The 23,529-nt window shown below is 35.5% G+C and overlaps 1 protein-coding gene across 2 annotated transcripts in view; it reads right to left on the reverse strand.

The window, feature by feature from the left end:
- IPO11 (importin 11) overlaps positions 1 to 23,529 on the reverse strand; it is a 79,191-nt gene that overhangs the window by 34,699 nt on the left and 20,963 nt on the right. For both annotated transcript variants that reach the window (XM_071425348.1, XM_071425349.1), the window contains exons 9-24: positions 22,710 to 22,768; positions 21,869 to 21,917; positions 20,612 to 20,682; positions 19,515 to 19,707; positions 18,583 to 18,735; positions 18,276 to 18,319; positions 17,299 to 17,389; positions 16,021 to 16,068; positions 15,278 to 15,383; positions 11,313 to 11,439; positions 9,264 to 9,297; positions 9,042 to 9,082; positions 7,861 to 7,977; positions 6,378 to 6,491; positions 5,031 to 5,146; positions 2,948 to 3,024 (exon numbers count right to left, since the gene is read on the reverse strand). In XM_071425348.1, coding sequence (XP_071281449.1) covers positions 2,948 to 3,024; positions 5,031 to 5,146; positions 6,378 to 6,491; positions 7,861 to 7,977; positions 9,042 to 9,082; positions 9,264 to 9,297; positions 11,313 to 11,439; positions 15,278 to 15,383; positions 16,021 to 16,068; positions 17,299 to 17,389; positions 18,276 to 18,319; positions 18,583 to 18,735; positions 19,515 to 19,707; positions 20,612 to 20,682; positions 21,869 to 21,917; positions 22,710 to 22,768 — 1,440 coding nt within the window. The remainder of the gene's footprint in view (positions 1 to 2,947; positions 3,025 to 5,030; positions 5,147 to 6,377; positions 6,492 to 7,860; positions 7,978 to 9,041; positions 9,083 to 9,263; positions 9,298 to 11,312; positions 11,440 to 15,277; positions 15,384 to 16,020; positions 16,069 to 17,298; positions 17,390 to 18,275; positions 18,320 to 18,582; positions 18,736 to 19,514; positions 19,708 to 20,611; positions 20,683 to 21,868; positions 21,918 to 22,709; positions 22,769 to 23,529) is intronic.

The raw sequence follows: 23,529 nt of genomic DNA on the forward strand, positions 1-23,529 counted from the left end.
GCAGCCTCGGTGCAGAAACACTTCCATCCTCAGACAATTAATGTATTTCTCATTTCCACATTATTCAATACATTGCAAGAGATGTATTAAAGAGACTGTGCAATCCCTCTACAGGGCAATTACATTTCAACACAGTTTAAACCGTAGCACCAGTGCTGAACTAAAAACCAAGTATGACTATTATGCTGTGAATAATTATTAATTAATAATAATATCAGTGGCAGCACCATAATCTTTTAAGTGAAGTCAAGCCTTCATATTAAATGCAACATTCTGCTTCTGAAGGCAAATCTAATTGACTTGTATAACTCCTCTGACATCCACTTCCAACAACAGTAGTATCCTGAAATGGGTATAAAAAGATATTTTCATAACAACAATTATATCTGGAAGTGAACAACTACATATTATTTTCAGATTAGTTAAAAAAGGAAAATCAAAAACATATTTATAAATATCTTTCCCCTTCAAGTTCAAAAATCTCACATATGAATTTTTCTTCTCCTGCCCTCCACTCTTCTACTTTGTCCATGTTCACCTCTGACATATTTTCTGAATGAATTACGTGCTTATATAGAAGCTAAACACACCAGCAAAATCCTTACATTATCTATATGTTACAGTAATTCCATTCAGTAAAAATAAATTCAGAAAACAAAGGTCAGGAGGTTAATATTCCTTACATTGTATTTTCAAGAACTAATTTTCTGGAGCATCTTGTTGCCAGTTCTCCACCCTATCCCACAAGACATAAGCATGGTAGTTACCTGTTCAGAACTTCCCTTCATCTCATCTGTCCTTTGACTTTTACTTTGATGACTTCAGACTGAATTGAAAACCAGACCTGGAGAGATTATCTTTTTTTTGCCTTATCTCAGACACTTAAGGCACACAAGACTTTGCAATTTTGACTTCTCACCTTGTTCTGACAGCTACATCACCATGCTAAGAAGGACAGAAGAGTCTGACTTAAAGTGCTGGAAGTTTCAGCTGAATGCTGCTACTGGTGTACTAGAAAAATTCTGCTACAGGTTTAAGACTGAACAGTTATTTAATTAGCTAGCACTATTGATCATCAGTGATCAATATGTTTTCTTTTGCAAGATGCTGCACCTTAAACTGTACTGTTGCACTTGATTTAAGTGAACAATCTCTTTTTCAAGTGTCCTGAATGAAGTAGCTCCCTAATGGGTAGCAGATGGCAGTATTGTACTGGTTTTCTAACTACCATGTTTTAAAATAAGGTTAGCACTAATCCAAAATTCCAGCTCTATTTAAGCACCACAATACCATAGCTGTGTCATGTGGAGGCTGTCTTGTCAGATTCTCCTGATGTAAACAGATTTTGTAGGCAAAGAGCATATCAGAATGGTTTCCAGTGGAAACCATTGCACCTGGAAAAATGTGCATCATTCGTAGCAATCAAAATTTTTGACGAACATGACACTCAAAAACAGTTTTTCAGAAATATGCTCAGGAAGTGAAGTAGTACAGAAGCCTATAGGGTGATTACACATCAGCTGCTGTGTTTCACTCCCAACCCTGATAAAAAAAAAGTTTGACATAAGCATGTTTGAAGGCTCATCCTAAGGACACCCTACCCAGCTTACTGTACTACTTACTCTACACCAGCATCATGCAGCTTTCAATTTTCAGAATAAATAATTTCTCTTGAGAATGTATTTTTTTTCCAAAGGAGAGCATCACTATTCTCCAGGATCCATTCATAAAACAAGAAAATTTATAAGTGTAGAATATTCCAGAGTACCTCTTTTTTAAGAGTATGTCAGGGTTTCCATTTCTACTCATCTCTACTCTCTGAAAAGTATCACACAAGGACTAGGGGGAAAATACCAGTAGCAAACAAATAAGCCACAAATACCGAGTACTTCTGAATTTAAGTCAAGCGGATTAGCAGTGTGACAAACCATGAAAATCAAAGCCATTCATGCAGTGCAGGCTTCCTGCAGCAGACACCACCTCTGAGTGACACAGAACAAGAAGGCAGAAGGAGAGGTTGTAGTTATGGATGATCACAACAGTCATCAGGACTCAGCAGCCACTGAATTTTAGCAGTAGCTGTGGAGTACTTAACCATAAAGCCACTACTACTAAACAGAGCAGTTTTGTCATTACAGATCTCGTATACAAGGGGAAATGACAGAAGACATCATCATCATCCACCTACCTGTCATGACATAACTTTCTACTGACCAGTAGAAATAGAATAAAATATTAAGTCCTGAAAACAATTATCAATTAAAAAGCTAACTTCTGTAATTCTGTGAACACATTTCTCTAAAAAAATGAACCCATTTTCTGTAGTAGTGTTGAAACCTCAAAAGCTAAAGATCTAAACAAAAAAATACTAACATAAAATTAAACCACTGATTTTTTATACTGCTTTTAATTATGAAGCAAAAGTACTTAAAATAACAGTATTTCCTAAGCATTGAATCCTATTTCTCATTACTAAGTTTATATTTTGCCAACAAACTGCTGTTTTTCATTTCAAGTGTTTATAGACATATCTAGGTAGTTTGAAAACATCCTACATTGTTATTAACTGGATAAGGGAAAAGCTAATAACTTTACTCTGGTTGCAAGCAGAACATGCAAGTATTCCAGATAATCAATATCAATAACACTTGGCACATTTGGTGCTCAATTTCAGAAACTTCTTAAAATAACCTGAAATTATAAACTTTCTCTGAAATCTGTCTTATCTCTCACATAGAGCAGCTCCAATTTATTAAAAAAGAAGGGTATGTAGATCATAAGTATTAAAAAATATGAGATCATAAGTCAGACAATAAAAACCTATTCCTTAATTTTTGTTACAATTCTGCAAGCTCCCTTAGTACTTGCAACTACACAAGCATTGCTTAGTGCATGAATAACAAGTAGCAGGAAAAAAACCCTGAAATTTTACTAGTGAAAGACTTACCAAGAAGGGCAGACATATTCTGAAATATTCTCAGGAGTTCTGGTGTAAGACATGGACTATTCTCCAGTGTCACTAACCTAAGAACATATCAAGCAAAATATTTAAGATGATGTATGAGTAACATTAAGCAATCATTTTGACAGATGTAAATATTTTAACTTTGAGTAACCATCTATGTTAACAACAATGTGTAACAATTATCCTAGAGCATACTTCAAGCAGAGCAATAGTCCTCACAACACTCATCAGTATAGGCACAGGTCTTGCCAAGGTAGGAAAACAAAGAACATAATACTGTGTTTTTATAAAGACAACATAAGCGCTGAAATACAACAGTGAGAATGTCTAAGTAGCCAGCCAGGGAACTTGGAGCAGGTGGGTAGAGAGGGATATTCACAGTGCAAGGACAAGACATGTGTTCTAAACCTCACAGGAGAAGCTGTGACAGAGCAGCTCACATGTTTATATTTTTTTTAAGTCTGAAATGAGGCATTATCTTACATTGTTTATAACAATTTAAAATTCCTGAGATTTGAAAACAGTAGTTATAAATTAAGCTTGCATTTAAAGCCCCAGCAACAAATTCCATTTTCTCCTAGATCTTAGGCATGGGATTACCACATTTAAGTAACATGTCTGGTTATGTGAAATATCTTAGTTGTTTTGAGGGCTTCTTGGTTCAAGAAGCCCTCAAAGTCCTAACTGTCTCTGCCAGCTCCCAGATTTCTCTGATGCTCTGAGACATCTTAGAATATCATTCTTCTGCACAGACATCAGAAGAGCAACCTCAAGATCAGTATCATTAAGAAGATACAAAAGTTCTGAACTGATACAGGTAAAAGGCCCCACTTCTATATTTTGAGACACTCTTGCACTTTTACTTGCTGCCACCAGCATTATAAATCTCAGTTTTGCTGTGTATATAGAACAGAGCATTTGTAGATTAAGTATTTGTAATTTAACGCTCATTTATAATTTAGATCAAAGGAATTGCTCACAATTTCAAGACAAACCCTATATATTCCTGTTCTTCAGAATTTGGTCCCCTCTTACAGCATCAGCTGCACCAGAAACAAATAAATCAGGCTCATGGCAAACTGAGCACAGTGTCACTTCAGTCACCAGACAGTCTGAGATACAGAAAGTAACTTCTACATTTTATCCTTGTAATTATGACATCTCTTCCTGCAGCCAGCTCTGATCCACTGGCTCACTGCTCTCCTTAAGTCAAGCACACCGAATTGTTAAATTAGCACACAGTGTGAGTCTAGAGTGTGAGTGAGTCTCACACACAGTGAGTCTAGACTTTTTGTCCTGCTACAGAATGGTATCTTCAGTATCAACTGCCTGAAAATGAATAAAAGACAAAACACAACTAAAAATAGCTGAGTATATAAATTTCCTAACCGCCTCTCCTCTGAGAAAAGGTATGATATAGGTGATGTCATGTAGCAAACCCCATGGAGCTCAGTAAAGCTCCATGGAGAATTGAAGAGTAGGAACTGCTGAGTCATGATGAGACAGCAAAATAAGTTCCCATCTCTCTAACCCCCACCCCAAAGCTTATCTCTGTAACCCTATAAGCCATCTTACCTAACCCTTACTATTGGTCAAGTTTGGATCCCCTAAACCCTATAAAAGGGCATGTTTTAGCCCATGCAACAGAAAAAGAGCTGTTGCTGGAACCTTCACAGCCTCCCCTGCAATAAACCATTGCCGTGGAACACCAAGGTGCTCCTTCTCCTCTCTCTACCATCTGCTGCATCCTCAGCCAAAGGCTACCTACCTAGCAAGCTAAGAGCTGATATCCGAAGAGAGCTGATAGCACTATAGAGCTGGCAATCACCGAGCTTGCTGAGGGGGTAGCCTGAGGCGAGGGCAACGAGCTAGCTGAGCTTTTGGGCACACTGTCTCCCTGAGGACTGGGCTCCCGGCCCATCTTGCACTGCTCGATAATAAGGCCAGAATAGACGCTTTATTAATGTCAAGGTAAGGTAACAAAAACATATCAAATTTAATATTCAAAGCTTTTTACAACCTTTTTTTTCTTCTGGGAATACAAAAATAAAGAAAACATTCTTACCACAGCTCTAAACCATCTTCCAGAAGATAGACATGTGGAGGCTGAGAAACATCTGTACTTAGTTGGATAACTGGAAGTAGAAAAGGGTAGAGATTTTTGCTGTCTGCTCCCAGTCCCTAAAAAAATAAGTAAGAAATGTAAAATATGTCAAAAGCCTTAAATCAAGCATTTCAAAAATAGCATGGAAAAGATCTACACTGCTGTTACATCCACATGTAAACATGCATTCAAGAAATCAAAGGTTGAACTTGCTTCCATTTCATATAACAATAAAATAGCCCAATATTCCTAAGCTTTTTCTCAACATGTCTTGAGAACTTTTTTTTTAAACAATCCAGTTACCAATAGCCTGCAAGAAGAAAATATAAAGAACATACATTCCTAAAAACATTCACTGGTCATTCTCTTTCTTGGAGAGGTCACAAGTTTAACAAATACCAGATGACTAAAAGCTGAACATTTTATAGGTCAAGAAAAAACTTTGGTTCTTATAATTTACAAAATCATGTGACATTCTAATATTCAGGAGAAGGGTTTATTTTTATAGCTACCCAAAGATTCACAGGCCGATGACAGTGATTCAGTTTTTAAATGATCCATGAGACTTTTGAACAATAAAGAGTAAACTGGGAACAGCTGCCAATTACTGAACAGCATTACAGAGTACTGTAATATTACTAATCAAGAGAGCTGCGGCTAGTGGAATGCTGAGCTTACATAATTCCTGTATTTTGATAATGGAAAAGTTCAAAATATTTGGTACTTTTAAGTTGCAGCTTCTTTGTGTATTTATCTACTTACTTAAACAAACATGGCTTAAAATAACAAGATTTTTCTATAAATCTGTCTCATCTTTTTGTGACTACCTATACCAAGACATACACCTTTTGTAAAAAAACCCTCATATTTTAGTCTCCACAGGGGACTAAAGAAGTATTTCCACAGTTTGTTTATGGTAAAAATCTATTTCCTCTTCCTTTAAAGTTACACCACTTTGGAAAGAACCTTTATTTCTCCTTTCATAATATTTGTTATTTCCCTTTCACTTTCTCTCCACTGTTAACCTCTGCAATACCATCCTTTTAAGTCATGCATTTCCACAAGTTCAAGACTGCATATTAAGTCTGTTCCTTTACAGACACTGCCATAGGAGCACTTCTCTTGGTCTCTGCTAGTCCTACTACATTTTCTTTGAGACACAGCAGGGGTTGAGGTAGTGTGGCATATAGTCTGTATTAAAGAAGTAGCCAATAACACATATTCTGCAGGCAATAAAACCACGTGCTGTTTTATCATCAAAAACCTGTAGGAAGTACTGACAATGTTTATGTGACTCAGATTCCTTACCTGGACGAGATGGATTAGGGTGGTTAGAATGGCACATCGTAGCATATTGTGCTCCTCACTCTGCTTCCATAGCAGTGGTAAATACTGAACCAAACATCCCACATATGGTCGTATCTGAAGTTCAGAACACAAATTGGTTTCTTAATATGTGAAACAAGACTAATAACTTATCCCAAACATAGCTGCTGAAAAATATAGGAGCTGATTTTGTCTCAGAAAAAAACACAGAGTTTGCTTAAATCTTTTTATAACAGTGTATTCTTTACTCTGTGGCTAAATTAACTTCCGACTGCAGAGTAGTTTCAAACAAACATATTACATATGGTGATATTTGTGCACAGCAAGCAAGCTTATGTAGTAAATAGGACATAAAAAGTACATAAAGCCTGATACACAGAGGTATTTTCATATTAGTATAATGTTAACTTAGACAGGATTCCTAAACAGCATTCTTTAAAACCAGTAACAGTCCCAGTAAAAAAAAAAAAGAAAACAAAACCAAAAAAAAACCAAAAAACCACAAACAAACAACTGAATAACCTCTGGAGTCACTGAGCAGAAGTTTAACTGTGTAACTTTGAGACATTTGTCCTAGCTTGTATTATTTTCTATTATGGTCTTCAATACTAAAAAGGTTAATCTATTTGTCTTTTAAAGTATTTAATTAGGAATTAACCTAAACATATTCAAGGGGTTCAGAAATCTGCTGTCATGTTGACTTTTTCTTCAAGGGACAATTATGAAAGCTTCATCCGGCTCCCAGACAGGATTACTTATAGAAAGACAAGATAAACTCAAAGACATGCATTATCTCTGTTCTTAATACAGTAACACTGAAAAAAAAAAAATTCCCAAACCAAACCCACCACAACAAAACCTGAGACAAAAGGAGCCAACTATTCACTGCTTAATTCTGCAAAACCATCTTCTAATTCTTCATGTAAAAGCTGAAGCACATAATTTAACAGTAAAGTACTGAGAATTCATAATGTGAATTTGAAACCTGTTATGCAGTTAAGGAGATTGCTTAGAGAAAACACTGACCCATATCAGTATCAACAGATCAATAAGAAATTAAAAATTTAACTGCACACTCCCTACGAGTGCAAAGCATTTTTCCCCAAAAATGCCTTTTTAAATATGTAAGATAGTTTAAAATATTTGCTTATATATGAGACAATTAGAATAAATCGCAAATAAAAGAATAAAATTGCAAGAAATGCCACAAGACTTTAAGAGTACTGAAGGAGTTTTAAGCTGATTCAACACAAAAAATACATTACTTGCATAACTTGGGGAAATTAAATTAACATTTTACACAAAAGATAAATGAGAATTGAGAAGAGGACCAAGTAATGCCAACAGTGCAGGCATCTCTGACAACAACAACCAGTCTATTAATTGATGACATTTTCCTTCCACAACAAGTCCTCCTCCATATTCTTAGGACAAAGCTAAAACTGAAACATATATTAAAAAGTACCTGCATATTGACTCTTTCAATCACACAGGACAGAACATGAAGAACATGCATTTTGGTGTCACATTGTGTTACTTCCTGAAGTAGCTGAAAGAGCAGTGTAAACATGGACTCCAGGTACTAAAAGAAAAATAAAGAAAAATAAAGAACCACCAATAAAGAAAGATTAGACCATTAAAAATATAACTGGTCACATGAACTGGTAATTTTCTCATATGCTTAAAACTCTAAGACGTAAACTTTGAAAACACTTACAAAGTGTGCAAAATATTACTCTTTCACTTTCAGAAAAGCACACTACCCAATCCCTGACTAAGCAAGGTAAAAAAATTCAGATCTACCCCTACATACCAGTTCAAACATGAACAGTTTGAACGTATACCATTTTCACATTTTGATAAGTGTAAATGTGATTTCACTGGTAAAACAGGCTGTCTCTCTAGAAGGAGCACGTTATTAGAGTCAAACCAAAAGTAGTCTTCCAGCCTTTGGGCCAGTAAATAAAAGTTAAATATTGAACCAAAAAAGACATCTTAGAAAATTCCAGTGTTTGCAGTCTAGAGGCACTCTGCATTTTGGTTTTGTTCTCAAGAGAGTTGAGATTAACATGGAAGTCAAAATAAAATGAGAAAACATATCTGCTAAATTTGAGTGACCAAAATAAAACTTTGGCATACTTCTCTCTTTCCATTTTTACTAACTGAGAACAGTAATGACTATGGTAAAGAATACAATCACAGGAGAACTAGAAAGTGGTACCTTTTAAAGGCACTACTGTAACCACACACTTGTATTTAATATTTTTAAGAAGCAGCAGGTTGGAAAGTACTGTGTGAAACAAGCATGTAGAAGAGCCACAGAGTTGTGCAGATGTATTTCTTAGATACAATTTTAATATATTCTTATCATAAAGAAACTAACTATCTGGCAACACTTGGTATATAAAGCACTAAACTTACTGCTATAAAGTTGTAATAGCATAATACTAAAATCTATCTACACATTAGCAACTTTAACAGCAACAGTATGAGTATATATTTGGGTCTGTGAAGACTGAACACATAATACAAACATGCACACACATCAATTATTAAACAACACTGTTCAAAATGAAACTGGAAAATATATTTTCCTGCTTTTCTCTATGCATTTATCTACTCTTCAAAATATGTAAATGCTCTTACCGGTAAGAACTGGTCAGTTCTGAACTCAAAGTCATCTACAGGTAAACAAACATTAAGGAAAAATAATACAGACTGAAGACAGATACCAAGACTCAAATGAGCAAATATTTCATGGATACTCAAAAAATATAATGTGAAGAATTTGGTAGTAAGTTTAAAATTGATTGTTTTCCAGTAATTCAGAATTAAGAACTAATCAAACAGCTTTGCAGATAAGGATATTTAACTTCAGCGTCGTAGCTGTCTCAATACGGACCTGAAAGACAAAAGTCAAGAAGCATCATGCATACGTCCATTAAACATTTTGATTATCCAGAGTACCTGAGTACTCTGGATACAGAGTACATCTTGATTAAAACAGAGTACCTGACAATATCAAATCACTTTATGTTTTGGAAATTGAATCACTCTCTGTGTTCTATCATCCTCTAAGAAATGTAGTCAGTTCATTTTCATTCACTTTCATTTGAGTATCCTTTACATTTTATTTGTCATAGCTGAAGTGGTAGAAATTGAAAAAACTACTCAGGCAAAACCTTCAAGGACAAGAAGTAATTAAACAAGAAGATACCTACTTAGACTGTGATAAAAATTCTTGCAATAGAGGAGATATTTTACTTGGAATTATCTCTGAAGCTTCCTGGCTTCACCAAGAAGCACAGAATCTAATAAACTCAAGTTAGACTGTTCTTCCTGTAGATGCTTAGAAATGCCTTAGAAAGCATTAAATAAAAACAGCTGACACAAACACACTTCGCTCTGCTAAAGCTGTCTTTAGGAATCACAGAAATTATTATTATGACTGGCAATTGCTACTTTATATGTATTTACCAAACTAGCAAAGTTTATTTATTGGTTGTTGGGGTTTTTTGTGGGCTGGTAGCCCAGTTTGTTTAAAAACAAAAACAAAATAAACAGTAGCAAAACCAGCATCTCAACTTCCTCTCACCTGCTGGTAAACCAAAGTTGTAGCTTAAAACTACAGATTTGTACTTAAAAGTTTAGCAACCAATGCCATTTATCATATCCTGTTAGCAGGTATCTTTAAAGCCTAAATAACCATAGAATCACAGAATCATTATGGATGTAAAAAACCTTTAAGATCATCTAGCCCAACCACCAAACCAGCATCACCATCACTAAACCATGTCCCCAGCTGCCATATCCACACATTGTTGAGCATTTCCATTTCCACTGACTCCACCTGTTCCAATGCTTGACAACTCTTTCAGTGAAGAAATTTTTCCTTATGTCCAACCTGAACCTCACTTGGTGCAGCTCAAGGCAAATTCTTCTTGCCCTGTCACCAGCTGCCTGGGAGAAGAGACCGACACACCTGGCCACAAGCTCCTTCTCAGGGAGTGATAAGGTCATCCCTGAGCCTCCTTGTCTCCAGGATAAACACCCCTAGCTCTCTCAAGCACTCTTTACAGCACTTGTGCTCCAGATCCTGCCCCAGCTCCATTGCCCTTCTCTGGACTCTCTCCAGCCCCTCAGTGCCTTTCCTGCAGTGAGGGCCCAGAGCTGGACACAGCACTGGAGGTGTGGCCTCAGCAGTGCCCAGCACAGGGGGACAATCCCTGCCCTGGCCCTGCTGGCCACAGCATTGCTGATCCAGGCCAGGATGCCATTGGCCTTCTTGGCCACCTGGGCACAGCCTGCCTCATGTTCAGCTGCTGTCACCAGCGTCCCCAGGTCCTTTCCAGCCACTCTGCCCCAGCCTGTGGAGCTGCCTGGGGTTGTTGTGACCCAAGGGCAGGATCCAGCACTTGGCCTTGTTGAACCTCACATCATTGGCCTCAGCCATGATCCAGCCTGCCCAGATCCCTCTGCAGTGACTTCCTGCCCTCCAGCAGATCAGCACTCCCACCCAGCTTGGTGTGATCTGCAAACTCACTTCATCAATGCTGTATACTAAAGAGACTAGTCAAAGAATAACTCAGTTCTACCTACATTACTTTATAAATCACTGTAAGACATTTCATAATTTTATTCCTATAAAACCAGATTGTTGCTCTTGGAATTAATTTTCCCACCAAAGTCATCACTTATTGAACATTCAGGCCTCAGTGTATTTGACATTACTCTTCAGTATCTCCACAATGAAACATCACCACATCTTCCCAATGGTTTACCTCTTGAAAGACACAACAGACTTTAAAGGCATGATGTCATGAAATTCTCTATCAAGTGTACACAAAGTGAGATATTTCCGTTTCATCTGTGATTACAACAAATGTGTAGTCCAAAAGATTAACTATTTATGCTTACCACTAAGTCACGGTCTTGAAGCAAGTTACGAATTGCTTCATATAAAACAGGTCTCAAGTCTGATTTGAATTTTACAGAAATCCACTGTCCAATCAGCCATATTACTCGTCGGCGTATTGGTTTATACCTTTAAAAGTAGGAGGAAAAAGTTGCACTTGTTAACTCATTGCACTAGTTGTTATAGAGTACATTGATGAAAAAGAAATCCAAGAATCATGATGAAAATGTTATTGTCCAAAACAATTAAAAGACTTAGTTGTTCAATATCAACTTCAGTGCAAAAAGTGAACTTTCCATTAAAATTCTTCACAAAAAGGCTCAGGAAAAACCAGCTTACTCTGAAAAAGATAATTTTCATCCTAAATGACTGAATCTTGAATGTCTCCCTAGGGATGCAGTTTATTCTACATGCAGCACAACAATTAAAAAAATAAAAATAAATGTTACATTTATTACTGCAGTCATGGTATCTACTGCTTTCACTACAGTTCCCAGCAATTCCCTTGATATTCTGTTTATGCTCAAAAATTTTAAGTCAGATACAATTTAAAAATGCAAACTTAAGGACTGCACTACAGCAACTGTCAGAGTAGTTCACTGCATCAGTCTAAAACTATTCTAAGAACAGACATTACCTAATCTTGCACTAGTGCCACAACAAGGGCACAAATCAAACAGCTTTAGAGTTGATGGGAAGAACAAACCAGAACAATGATTGAGAAAAGCATTTCACAGAGCTAATATTTTTCTCCACTGATCAAATAACTTATAATTATATGTTTAACTTACAGATGTATAAAGTTAAGACAAACCATATTTAGAGAATTCTAAATAATATATGGTTATCATAAATGTGTTTTTCACTTGAAGAATTACTCTCTTGTAAGCCATCAAGAAGACATTTAAACTGAAGTTATTGCGGTTTCTCTACCTTTAGTAAGTGTGTTTCATTAAACATTCCCATAACTATAAGCCTATAAACAAAAAACATCTTCAGAGAACATGAAAGTTGTGGAAATGGCATATATAAAGTAATTCATTAGACTGGAACACATATCTAATGTGGAATAACAGTCCAGTGTTGCTTTATGTTTACTGAGTGGCAGTGAAGCAAAAATAACACATACTGAAGCATGACTTACACAAAACATTGCCTTATTAATGCACCCTTCGTTTTGTTCAAGAAGCTATGATGATAGAACTTTTTTTACTCTTAGAAGGCCCATATCTGACACAATCTTGTAAACATCAGAGTATTTAAAAAACTAAGTGATTTTATTGAGATTTTTATATATATGTATTTTTTTATATATAGACCACTATCACATAAAGAAAAGTTTTAAATTACATGATCTAAGTACATAACAGTGTGCTGACAGCAAATATTTTCAGGTCTGGTCGTATGTACTATATGTTCAATACATATATCCTACCTCTGCATCTCTATATTATTTCTCTCTCTCTACATGGTAGACAAAATACAGCATGCTTTTGAGATTTTTTTGGGGTAGGTGCGTGTTTGGGTTTTGTCTGGGTTGAGTTTTGTTTGGGTTTTTTTTGAGGTTTTTTGTGGGTTTGTTTTTTAATACTGAAGTTTCTCATAGGTGCTCATTTTTTCTACATTCACTATTTCTGGGAAAAGCTTAGCTTTTTTTTTAGCTTTTTTTCAGAAGATTAGCTTTTACAAAAAGAGCACACAGTGACTGAGTATAGGTCCACCACTAAGCCTGGTGGACGTAAAGCTCACATAGGAAAACTGATCATATTCCAAAATAAGGCCATCTCTCCTGCATTAGTCATAGGACAGTACCTTTAAGCAGTCTGGACTGTATCAGGTTGTCCAAGTCAAAAGTACTTTACTTTCTCTCTCAGGAGGAAATGTTGCTTTACAAGTGAGTAATTGCAACAAAAAAATGTATTCAGTAACATACTTTCATGTTACAGAAAAGTTTCTCATTAATCAGAACAAAGAACTGCAAGTGCTAAGTCTGGCAGTGCACGATTTCTAAAAATCTTTTAGAACTTTTTTTTTTAATTCCATATTTCTTCTATTACTGTGGTCATGGCTGATGGGCTTACTATCAAGAGGTAATGAAACATTCAGAGAAAACAAAACATTGCAAACTCCACGCTCACTGACACATAGGTTTGTGTTTCCAAACATCAACCAGTTCTGAACAAGCACACAAGTAACCATGGGACATTCTGTGGGACAGCAGAGGATGCCTTCAAACCCACTCTATCTGAACTGCATATGTATTCCCCAAGCTGCTGTTGAAGCAGTACTCCATTGAAACCACAAATATTGCCTTCCCTTATTGCCATGGTGGTCTCCTATGATGAAGGCAGTAAAAGCAGTTAAAGTAAACAGGGTTTCAAAATTCCAGACAACTTCTACTGCAAGCTTTTGTCCCTACAGGAACTTACTTCATCCTGGGATATCACCAATGCCAACCAAATTGTTAAATCAGGTGTCTTCCTGACTGTAATACAACTGCATCAACAACACAAAACTTGTCAGTTTTACTTATGCTAGATGGGTGAATAGCATAATAGCCAGCACGGGCTTCTAAGACCATGGCAGCTTTATTTGGGGACTGCTGCTGGAGGAGAACAACAGCAAATGAACAATCTTACACAAGATCTCCCATTTTTTCCTGCTCTTCTGACATTTAGCCTAATAATTACAGTACTTGGCAACTTGAAAATAGTAAGTCAATCTTAGTAAAAAAAAAGTCTAATGAGAAGAAGAATAAAAGCATTAGGAGACAGCAAGTAAACAACTGTGGCAATCATTCTTTGACACTAACATAAATTTATACGTCCAAAAATAAGTAATTAATTTTTTCAAAGTTTACTGTAGCAGAAAAAAGCAGTTTAAGTTCCACTCCATAGGAAACTGAACTCTCTTTGTAAATAGAGCATCTAGAAACCAAAGAGCTGACTAGCAACCCATTATGGAAAATCATTTACAATTTATAGCAGCTCCTAAGGGTATAAGGAAACAAATTAGTTTATGTTTCACTTAAAAATTGCCACTGGTAAGATGATTTGCAAATGTAGAAGAAAAACATAGTACCAGTCTTCAAAGGACATTCGGGTCACTGCTGATGATTGTGTTGAGAAAAATAGGACATATTTATTTAGAGTCAACGGCTGATTTGAACTTGTCTGATAAGGATTAGCATGCACAATAGCAGTCACTGTCCTTCCCCTGGGGAGTGAGCTTCAGGGGAAGGGAGGAACAGTGTCTTCCAGATAGTTACAAAGAGCGACAGCTCAGTCTGTACTGAGATGCCAAAAACAATCTTTCAAAATACCCCATGATATCCACTGAACAATAGGAGGTACTCCTGTGAAGGCCATTCAAGTGAGGGTGACCTTGGTGAGAAGGAAACACCAGATGGATTGCATAAAACTCTTCATGCAGGAGAAGGTGCAATCATCCACACTTTACAACACAACCCAAACCATTATTTCCCCTCTTTATTGCAGCAAAATTAACTGATCAGAATTACAGAGGGCTTGTATTTAAACTTAAAGAGAAGAACAAATCACTATCTTGGCTAAACTACCATGTTACAGGGAAGATTTCCACAGACTTCAGTTGAATTCTGCTGCCTAGACGTCTCCGGAGGCCTAAATATCATTTTTTAAACAAGCAAAGGTGGTTATCCTGAGAAGGTTTAGTCAACTCTAATGTATGCAAGAAGACAGACAATGAACTTCTACAGAACCCTGAAATATTCACCACACAGTAATTTGAATAAGAACTGTCAAGAACACTGTCACTTCTGTGACTGCTATCAGTTATCTGTAAGCATTTCATACCTCTCCTCATGTAGTGGAGAGTATTTCAAGTTGAGTATTTTGCAGCTTGGCAATTTTTAGGCATTATATCTTATCAGACTTGTATCAATCATTTATATTTAAATGATGAAGGCATAACAAATCAAAGTGTTTACCTGTCATGAGAAACCTGTAGTTCTGCTAATAGTTGATTTTTAAACCATTGATCAAAATCCACACTATCAAATAGTTCATAAGCAGCCAGTCCAACAGCATTATACACTGGGGAAAAACGATAGTTATGCTTATTGTTTACTTCAATGTTAACTTTTTAATATTGAATAATCAGATTAATAGTCAAACCACATTTTCATAATCTGAACATAATAAAGAAAACAAAACTAAAGCATATTTTTCCAAAGAAAGTTTTATCAGATCATAATGAAAGGAAATCTGGTGCAAATTATTAGTAAAAGAAAAACACTACAGAAGAAAGGTTAGATTCTCAAAAAAAAAAAATAAAAGTCAAAAGAACAATAAGGATCTTATTCTATCATCCAGGACAATTCCATAAGAAACAATTATTTTCATTTGCCATAAAATGTCCTCACTTGTAAAATGGACAGAGTATCTCTATTTTCTTCAGAAAGTACTGAAGGTCATTTACTTGGCACAGCAGAAAGAACAGGACAGTAAAGGAGATTGCTTGTTTCAGAAAAAAGCCAAAAAGCAGTGTATTTTACATAAACATTTTCAAAAGTGAAGACCAACATCAATGAAAGGAGAGTTAGGATTTAGGTCCCACTTTCCAAATGATTTTAAAAAAAATCTTGCAAATTCTTCATGCAATTTTTAAGAAGAAAAACACATACAGAAAATTGGCTCTGTTACTTCAAAGATAAAGTAAAACTTAATTTACCAGCATCTTTAATCAGTATAGCATTGGTATTTTCCACGTTGGTAGATCCTACAAGCCAAAGTTAAAATAAATAAAGAAGTGTCACTAAAACAAGGAAAGTAAGCAACTTTGCACTTAAATGATTTAAGAAAGGAAGACATGCCTTAGAACCGCTTTTGCTGCTTTTATTCAAATTACACGTTCAGTCATTTCAGTTTTGGTACTTTGTTTAGTGACTATATCAAAATCAAATTTCTGCTTTCACACCCTATTTTTGACTTACTTCTTTGGAGACAAACATTTTTAATAACAACATACACATAAGTCAGAAGCAAGTATTTTAAATTAAAAGACTCAAAACCTGCAAATTGCAGACAACTGTCAACCACATAGTACTACATCCAAAAGGGTCTTACACCTGATTTTTTATATATGTGGGCCTAAAAACAAATATTTTCTGAAGCCATGCCAAAATCTACACACAAAGTACTTTATGAACAGATTTTGTGAAGTCAGAAACCACTCTCAGAAAATGATTATTTATTTTATTTTAACAAAATGTAATGATCCTTTCTGATAAGCTCAAAAACAAAATACTGTAACTCAACTAAGACAGCTGGGGCAAACAAACTGAGCTGAACTGACAGGGGAAAAAAAAGCCACTCCCACTTATTATCTTTCCAGGTCATTTTAAAACTTTGTTTGGGGGCAAAGAATCATAAGGTAAAACAAAGAAAATATTAATCACTCCTCAACCCATGAATAACTCAGTCTTCATACAAAAAAATCCCTAAATTTTTAAAGCAGATTCCTCAGATTTGGAAAGTTATCTAGACTCTACAAAATGACAGCATAACTTAAACTTTTTCTTTTAAAATTTTTTCTCCCTCCAAGATTTTGGCAGAGACACAGCATGAACTGCCTTGCAATATTTGAATGGGAAGTTCCCAACTATAAACAACCCAAAGAATTCATTAAGGTTGTGAGTAGATCACTCCTAAGAAAGCCTGAAACCTCATAAAATTAGAAATGCCACAACATTTGTCAAATATCTAGAATAGTTACAATTAAAACCAAAGTCCCTTTAGGACTTCCTCCTCCTAGATACACAATGCATTTTGTTATGGTAGGTTTAGAAATAACTTTGGAATATTAACAGGTACTTTCAAAAATACAGAGAGAATGCACTATATAAAATTAGATGTTACAAGGTAAAATTGTTTAATAGTTGACAAGAGTATGTTATGAATGTAAACAATTCTACATTTTATACTTCCCTTATTTTTTTCAATAACTTACCTTGTAGACTGTGAACCATTTCCAAAAGAACTGGAGTAAGAGTCTGATTATATTCATGAAAAATATCAATAAAAAGGACTTCCATGCATGGCTGAAAAATTAAAAGATCTGGTTAGAATCTATTAAAATAAAGGCAAGTAAAATATATTTTATGCTAAAATTTTAAGTGCTGAATACCTCGCACTGAAAGTCACAATTTAGAATACAACAGCAGCAAAATTAATATTGTAAGAAATATCACTTTCTTTCTCCTATACTCCTATGCTTAACTCCAGCAAGAGTTTGATGGCTGCATCTGTATCAACCAGCCCTGTGGCAGAACAGTCAATCTGTGGAGTGAAACAGCTGGTGCTGTGCCGCCAGTGACCACACTGCAGGTATGTCAACGGTTGTTGGTGTATTGGCTTAGTGGCTCTAGGCCAGGGTCTTGGTCTGAACACCATTTTACAACCAGAACATACTATGTGCACCATGCTAGGGTTTTAAAATAAAAGTAATCCGGCAAATAAGTTTTGAGATCTCTCTACAAAGCAAACCACAGCAGTTACAATTGGGAGACACACTACAACAGCATATTTCTGATCGGAACACAAAATTAACCAATAATTAATTAATGAATATAATTAGCTAATAAAGATGCACCTGGAACTTCCTTCACTCATCATGTCTACTAACAAAGTCATAAGTGATTACATTAATTATCAGTTTAAAAAAGAGACAACTTCTGCTGGCTTTAACCAGATGCTACATAATTCAAATGGTGAAGCAAACTCCTTTTCCCTCCCTCCTAAAATATGAAGTGCATAGATTTCCACGTATTTCATCAAGTTTGAATACTGAAAAAAGAACAAAGTTAAATTTTACTAAATCTGAAGAAGCAAAAGGATTTTTTCCAAATATTATCTGTCTTGGTTACAAAACTATCGAGAATTGCATTCAGGAATGTTTAATGGGTTTCTTTCAAACGGAACACTTACTCTGAGACTGTACTTCCAAGAATCTCCTCCAGTCTCTTCTACAGCTATTATTCCACAAAGACAAGAAAAAAAGCATTATTTCAACTATGGTTCAAATAAAGTCTAGTGTTAAGTTAAGAGGGTATCATAGACTATCAAGAAATCTTTTATTACAAAAAGAATTTCTAGAAAGAATATTTGTCCAAGAAAACTGCAGGAAATAAAATGGCCAATATTGCAGTAGGCAATTTGTAGAGACAACGTGGATATGAAGCACCTAGGCAAATATCTAATTACACTACTACCAACTATACAGCATGTTTCTTACTGAAGCTTTCTGGATCCTCTTCCCACATAGTCAATTCTTCCTTTGTCAGCAGGAAATAGTGAGTGACTAATCTCCTACATATTTCCGTTAGTGTTGGGTATGTGAAAAAAGCAGTCTTTATCTTATGTGCTTCAAGAGTTTCAGGGCTGCTGTCTGAAATAAAACATGAAGATTTCAGATTACAATTAAGTGGCTTAATGATCAAAGACTAGTCTAGTAAAATTAGAAAAATCAATCAAAAAATTCTTGTCCTCTGAGAAAAACAGAAAAACTGAAAAACCTTACTTTCATGACAGACTTTAACTAACTTTCAGCTGGTAAGAGAGGTTTTTAAGCAAGTAATTGATTCTGACATATACCAGTATGTATATACAAACTTTTCTCAAATTCATAGAGAATGCTAATTGTTATCTAGTCACTGCCACTAATGTGAAAAGTTGAGGTTTTTTTTTTAATTCACACATACAGCAATGTATGAAGTTTCAAAATGAAACAGTCCTACAAAGCAAAACATATGAACTCCTTTATATACAATTGCATCTCCAATCCACTGTATTTCATTGTACTGGTATTAGTTAATTACAGAAAATACACCATTTTATCAAACATATCTCATGGGAAAGATGCAACAAACAAGATGATGATAATAAACCAAACTCTATACCTCCGCCGCCCTTTTTAAAATTTGTTCAATGGAAACTAGAACAATCAAAAAAGAAAAGATATTTGTGCTCCTTCTGCATTTAAAATTCCTTTGGAATGTCATTATCTAAGTACACTAATACTTTAGAAGTTAAAGTAACAATTCTCAATATAGAGGTAGAACCATATATATTTAAATAATTATTAAAACATTAATAAAGAAGTAACTGTTGAGAATAGCTAGCAAAATAATTCTCAAGACATAAAAAATTATTTTAGTAGTGAAGTACCTTCAATATTTTTGGATGGTTTGTATGCATAATTTTTTACAATCATCTTAATGAGATTCATGCATTGCACAATAAACTGCTCAAATACAACTCCTTCACCAGCTTCTGTGAAAACGTAGCTTACAGAGAACTCCAGTGATCTCTGAATCAAAGCAGTGAATGAGCAAGGATGTTGATCCAGGAAGTCCAAAAGCTTAAAAAAAGGAATTAGAAACAGAAAAATCAAAACACTTAAAAATGCCTAAACCTATATTCTTGCATGTGAATTTCCATAGGTGGTAGATTAATCAAATTTACTTTCTTTTCAGGTCTGTGAAAAAAGATTCCCATTTGCTATCTAAGTACTATGACAAGGACCAAAAAATAATGAGTCAGAGCATTTTCAGCTCAATTTTGGTGAAGCTGATAGGTGCTTTTTACTTCTGATAACTAGGCTGAATATTTAAAATACACCCATGGCCTCCAGATAGAATCTGAAAACAACGGGAACTCTGTAGGTTTTGTAACTTTAAAAAAAATAACAAAACCAAAAAAACAAGACCAAGTGTCTATGTTAACATTACCTTCAATACAATATGCATTTAACACTTGCACAGAATCAGCTGACAAGTCCAAGTGTATTAGACAATACAAGCCTCAGAGGGCAAGAGTATGTTGGTCATTTTCTTTTGATTAGTATGGCCAGTAATTCCACAGAAATAACAAAGCCATAGAAACAGTGATCTAACTACCTATAAAAGGCATGATGAAAAGCCTATCTCTTCTTTATTCCTTAATACCAGTACCATTGTTTAACCAATGCTTCCCAAACTCTTCCTTAAACAAATCCTAGCTAAATAATTTATTTATGAAATGCACTTAATTTTGTTTGAGCTAAGAAAATGTACTCTTCACTGCTGCAGCTTACAACAGCATGAGTAAATAGACACCCCTATCTTCAAAAACACATCTCCTAACAAAGAAGTCTCAAGTTACAGTACCTTCCACTTCTTTGAATGGTCTGAAACAGACTCACTTTAAGGCATCTAAGTGTCTGGATGGGGACTGCTCCTCCAGAAATATAAGCGATACAATAACTGAAAAGAGATTTTACTTACCACTTTAGTGAACAGAATTATGGTCTTTTCTAGACGATCTCTGCATATGCTTTCTGCTCTTATACTTCTACCTGGTAAATCAGACATTTGACCACTATCATTTTTTAGACTTTCATTTTCATTCTGGATAGCTAGGTTTCAAATAATTAACACTGGAGAAGAACTTATTTTTACTGTAGTTAAGACATTAAGTTAAGCCTGAAAAAAGTTCTAGGGCAAAATAAATTCCAAATCAAATTCAAGGTAATGACTGGGAATAGAAAATATTAAACTGTTTCTCTCAACTGTACTGAAATTCACTGCAGTTGATCAGGCTATAAAAATTGTGATATCATTACAGAAAATTCAATTATAAAAGGCAGTTAAAATAATGCAAGCAAATGCTAGTACAGACAAAAAATAATTATGCATTGAAAATATAAAGATGTCCTTTTAATAAAACCGCATACTGTTGTGCTTTTCTAGAAACTCCACCTTGAAGAATAATTTATTATGGGCATTAGAAAACATTCTGAATTAGGAAAAAAAACCAGACAACTTTTATTAAAAGAAAGAAAAACCAGAAAGGGTCATATTGAAAGCATACAGGCAGAAACACAATATAACAAAAGCAAACACTAATCCTATAAGGTAGTTGTACCTGCTTTTGCAAAACAATCTACTGATTAGAAATGTAGAAATGGGAAGGTTCAGCTCAGTTTTTGTCTTAGGACACAGAAACCCTTAAGTCCTCATATTCTAGGGGACTACAATAAACACCAAACCTCAGTATGGGATGGCCTTCAATCCCTTCTATTCAGACTCTGCACCTCGTCAGAAATGAAATAAGAGCCAGAAGGAGCCTGACTGCAGTATAGCCAAAGTGACAATTGGAGGCAGTTTCCATCTCTTCTAAAAATGAGGCTCAAAGCCCCAGTCAGACCTCTTACTGAAGTACAGGCTCCACCAAAATATCAAAATTACACATAACTTACTTAAAAAAAAATTTCCTCTTCAGTTTAGACATCTATTCTTGTAAAAAGTGTTGTTGAAATATTACACCAAATAGAATTTTGATGCGATTTTAGCCCACTGATACAAAAAGACACTTTTACTGAATTCTTCCTTAATAGTTTCAGCAGCATTTAAAAAAATAGTGTCAACTTCTACAAAAATACCTTGCACCTAAATGATTATTGATGATGCACTAGCCTGTATATTTTCGTCCAGCTTCTAATATTTAACAATGAACACAAAGAAAAATGGTCAGATACTTACTACACTCCAGAAACTGTTTCAACCGTTCAAATACAGCATGTAGAAAACCCTGAAAAACAAATGTGTCTTTAAAGGTGAAGCTTATTCTGCACCATATTATGAGAACAAAATTATGTCAGACTAAAGTTAGTTCATTTGTGTTACCAGCTCAGACATGACCACATAACTTTGAACTGAACTCTTTTATTACTTTAAACAATTTCTTCAAGAAATTAACAATTAGCTAGCAAGCAGACTGCACAGATGATCCAAACTGACCTTATCAGTACCACTTAAAGGCATTGCAACTCTAGTAGAAGGAAGGATAGGTAACTAGAGACATGTCCTTTAAAATATGCTTATCAAGTTGTACCCTGTTCTCAACTTCCTAGTGTAGGGCGTAGGTTGTAGGTACTCAACTCCTCCACAGGCAGCACTGGAGGTTAAGGAAGGTGCTTGGGTCTCTTTATCTCACCCTACCCTCTCCATTGGCTGCAGACTACCGGCTTTTATCTCTCTCAAATGTGACAGGACAAGCATGGCATCAAAGTCATCACTTAACGAAATGGTTTTAACTGGGGGGCGGAAAGCACATGTAAGACATCTTTCAGTAAGCAACAGGTGTGACCACCATGTGGTGTGTAACTTGGAAAGGATGTCTTTTTTTTTAAACATGATGCCATTAGAATCCATCTAGGATTTGAGAGCCCTTGGCTGATGGGAGGACAACTTTGAGAGAATGTTGCTTGATCTTCCTTTGCATAATACAAATGCATGCCTTTCAATGATTTCCAGACATAGCTCCAATAACACCTGAAATCATCAAGAAAGTTTTCTAATCTAGAACTAGAAACACACTTACCATCACCTCTGCATTCCAATGAGGTTCTACAAAGCCATGGACTGTTAGTTTCCGAAGCACTAGGAAAAAAAATTACTTGTGTAGCTATTTATTAGCTCTTGCTTCAACAGATTTCAGAACACAATAAAAATTCCACTTGCTGTGTCTTTCTTTCAACTCAACGCTTTAAAAAATACACATAATTTTTGGTTGTGGATGCCTCACCCATATCTAACATTCACCTTGTTGAAATTACTTTAAAATATACCTTGTGTGAAATAAGGAAGAGAACTTTTAACAATTACTCCATCAGAAAGAATTGTGCCAAAACGTTTAAGTATTAAACTCCTGAAAGATCCTGCAGTAGTAGGAAAAGGACCAAGTGCAGTCAGGTAGGGCACATAAGCCACTGGTAAATTCTCTCAGGTTTATCACTGCCTGTAACCCAGCAAAAGCTGCACGCTGCATCTTCGGAAACAATTCAGGACGTGTATTATTTACATTGCAAGAATTGCATAGAATAAAATCCCAATTGTTAAAAGCAGCAAAGTAGTCAGGATATGCATTTATTCCACTCATAAGCCCTTGAGCACCAACCTAAGACAAACTAACTGCTAAGGCTAGCTTTTTAGTGGACACAAGGTGAACTTAATGGAATAAAACTTGTAGCTCAGCTTCCTCAATTAAGTGCTAAAGACATGCAAGCCTAAATTACAATACATGTAAGAAAACATCCTGTTATGCCACCCACCTTCCAACCTCCTAGACATTGACTTCTTAAAACATGCACAGTGGAGTGCACAGTTTCTCACATACTGAGAAACAAAACCACTCTCTCTCT

The sequence above is a fragment of the Agelaius tricolor genome, unplaced genomic scaffold (genome assembly GCF_023055355.1).
Source record: "Agelaius tricolor isolate 1412-34295 unplaced genomic scaffold, bAgeTri1.0.p SCAF_4, whole genome shotgun sequence".
NCBI classification, from domain to species: Eukaryota; Metazoa; Chordata; class Aves; order Passeriformes; family Icteridae; genus Agelaius; species Agelaius tricolor.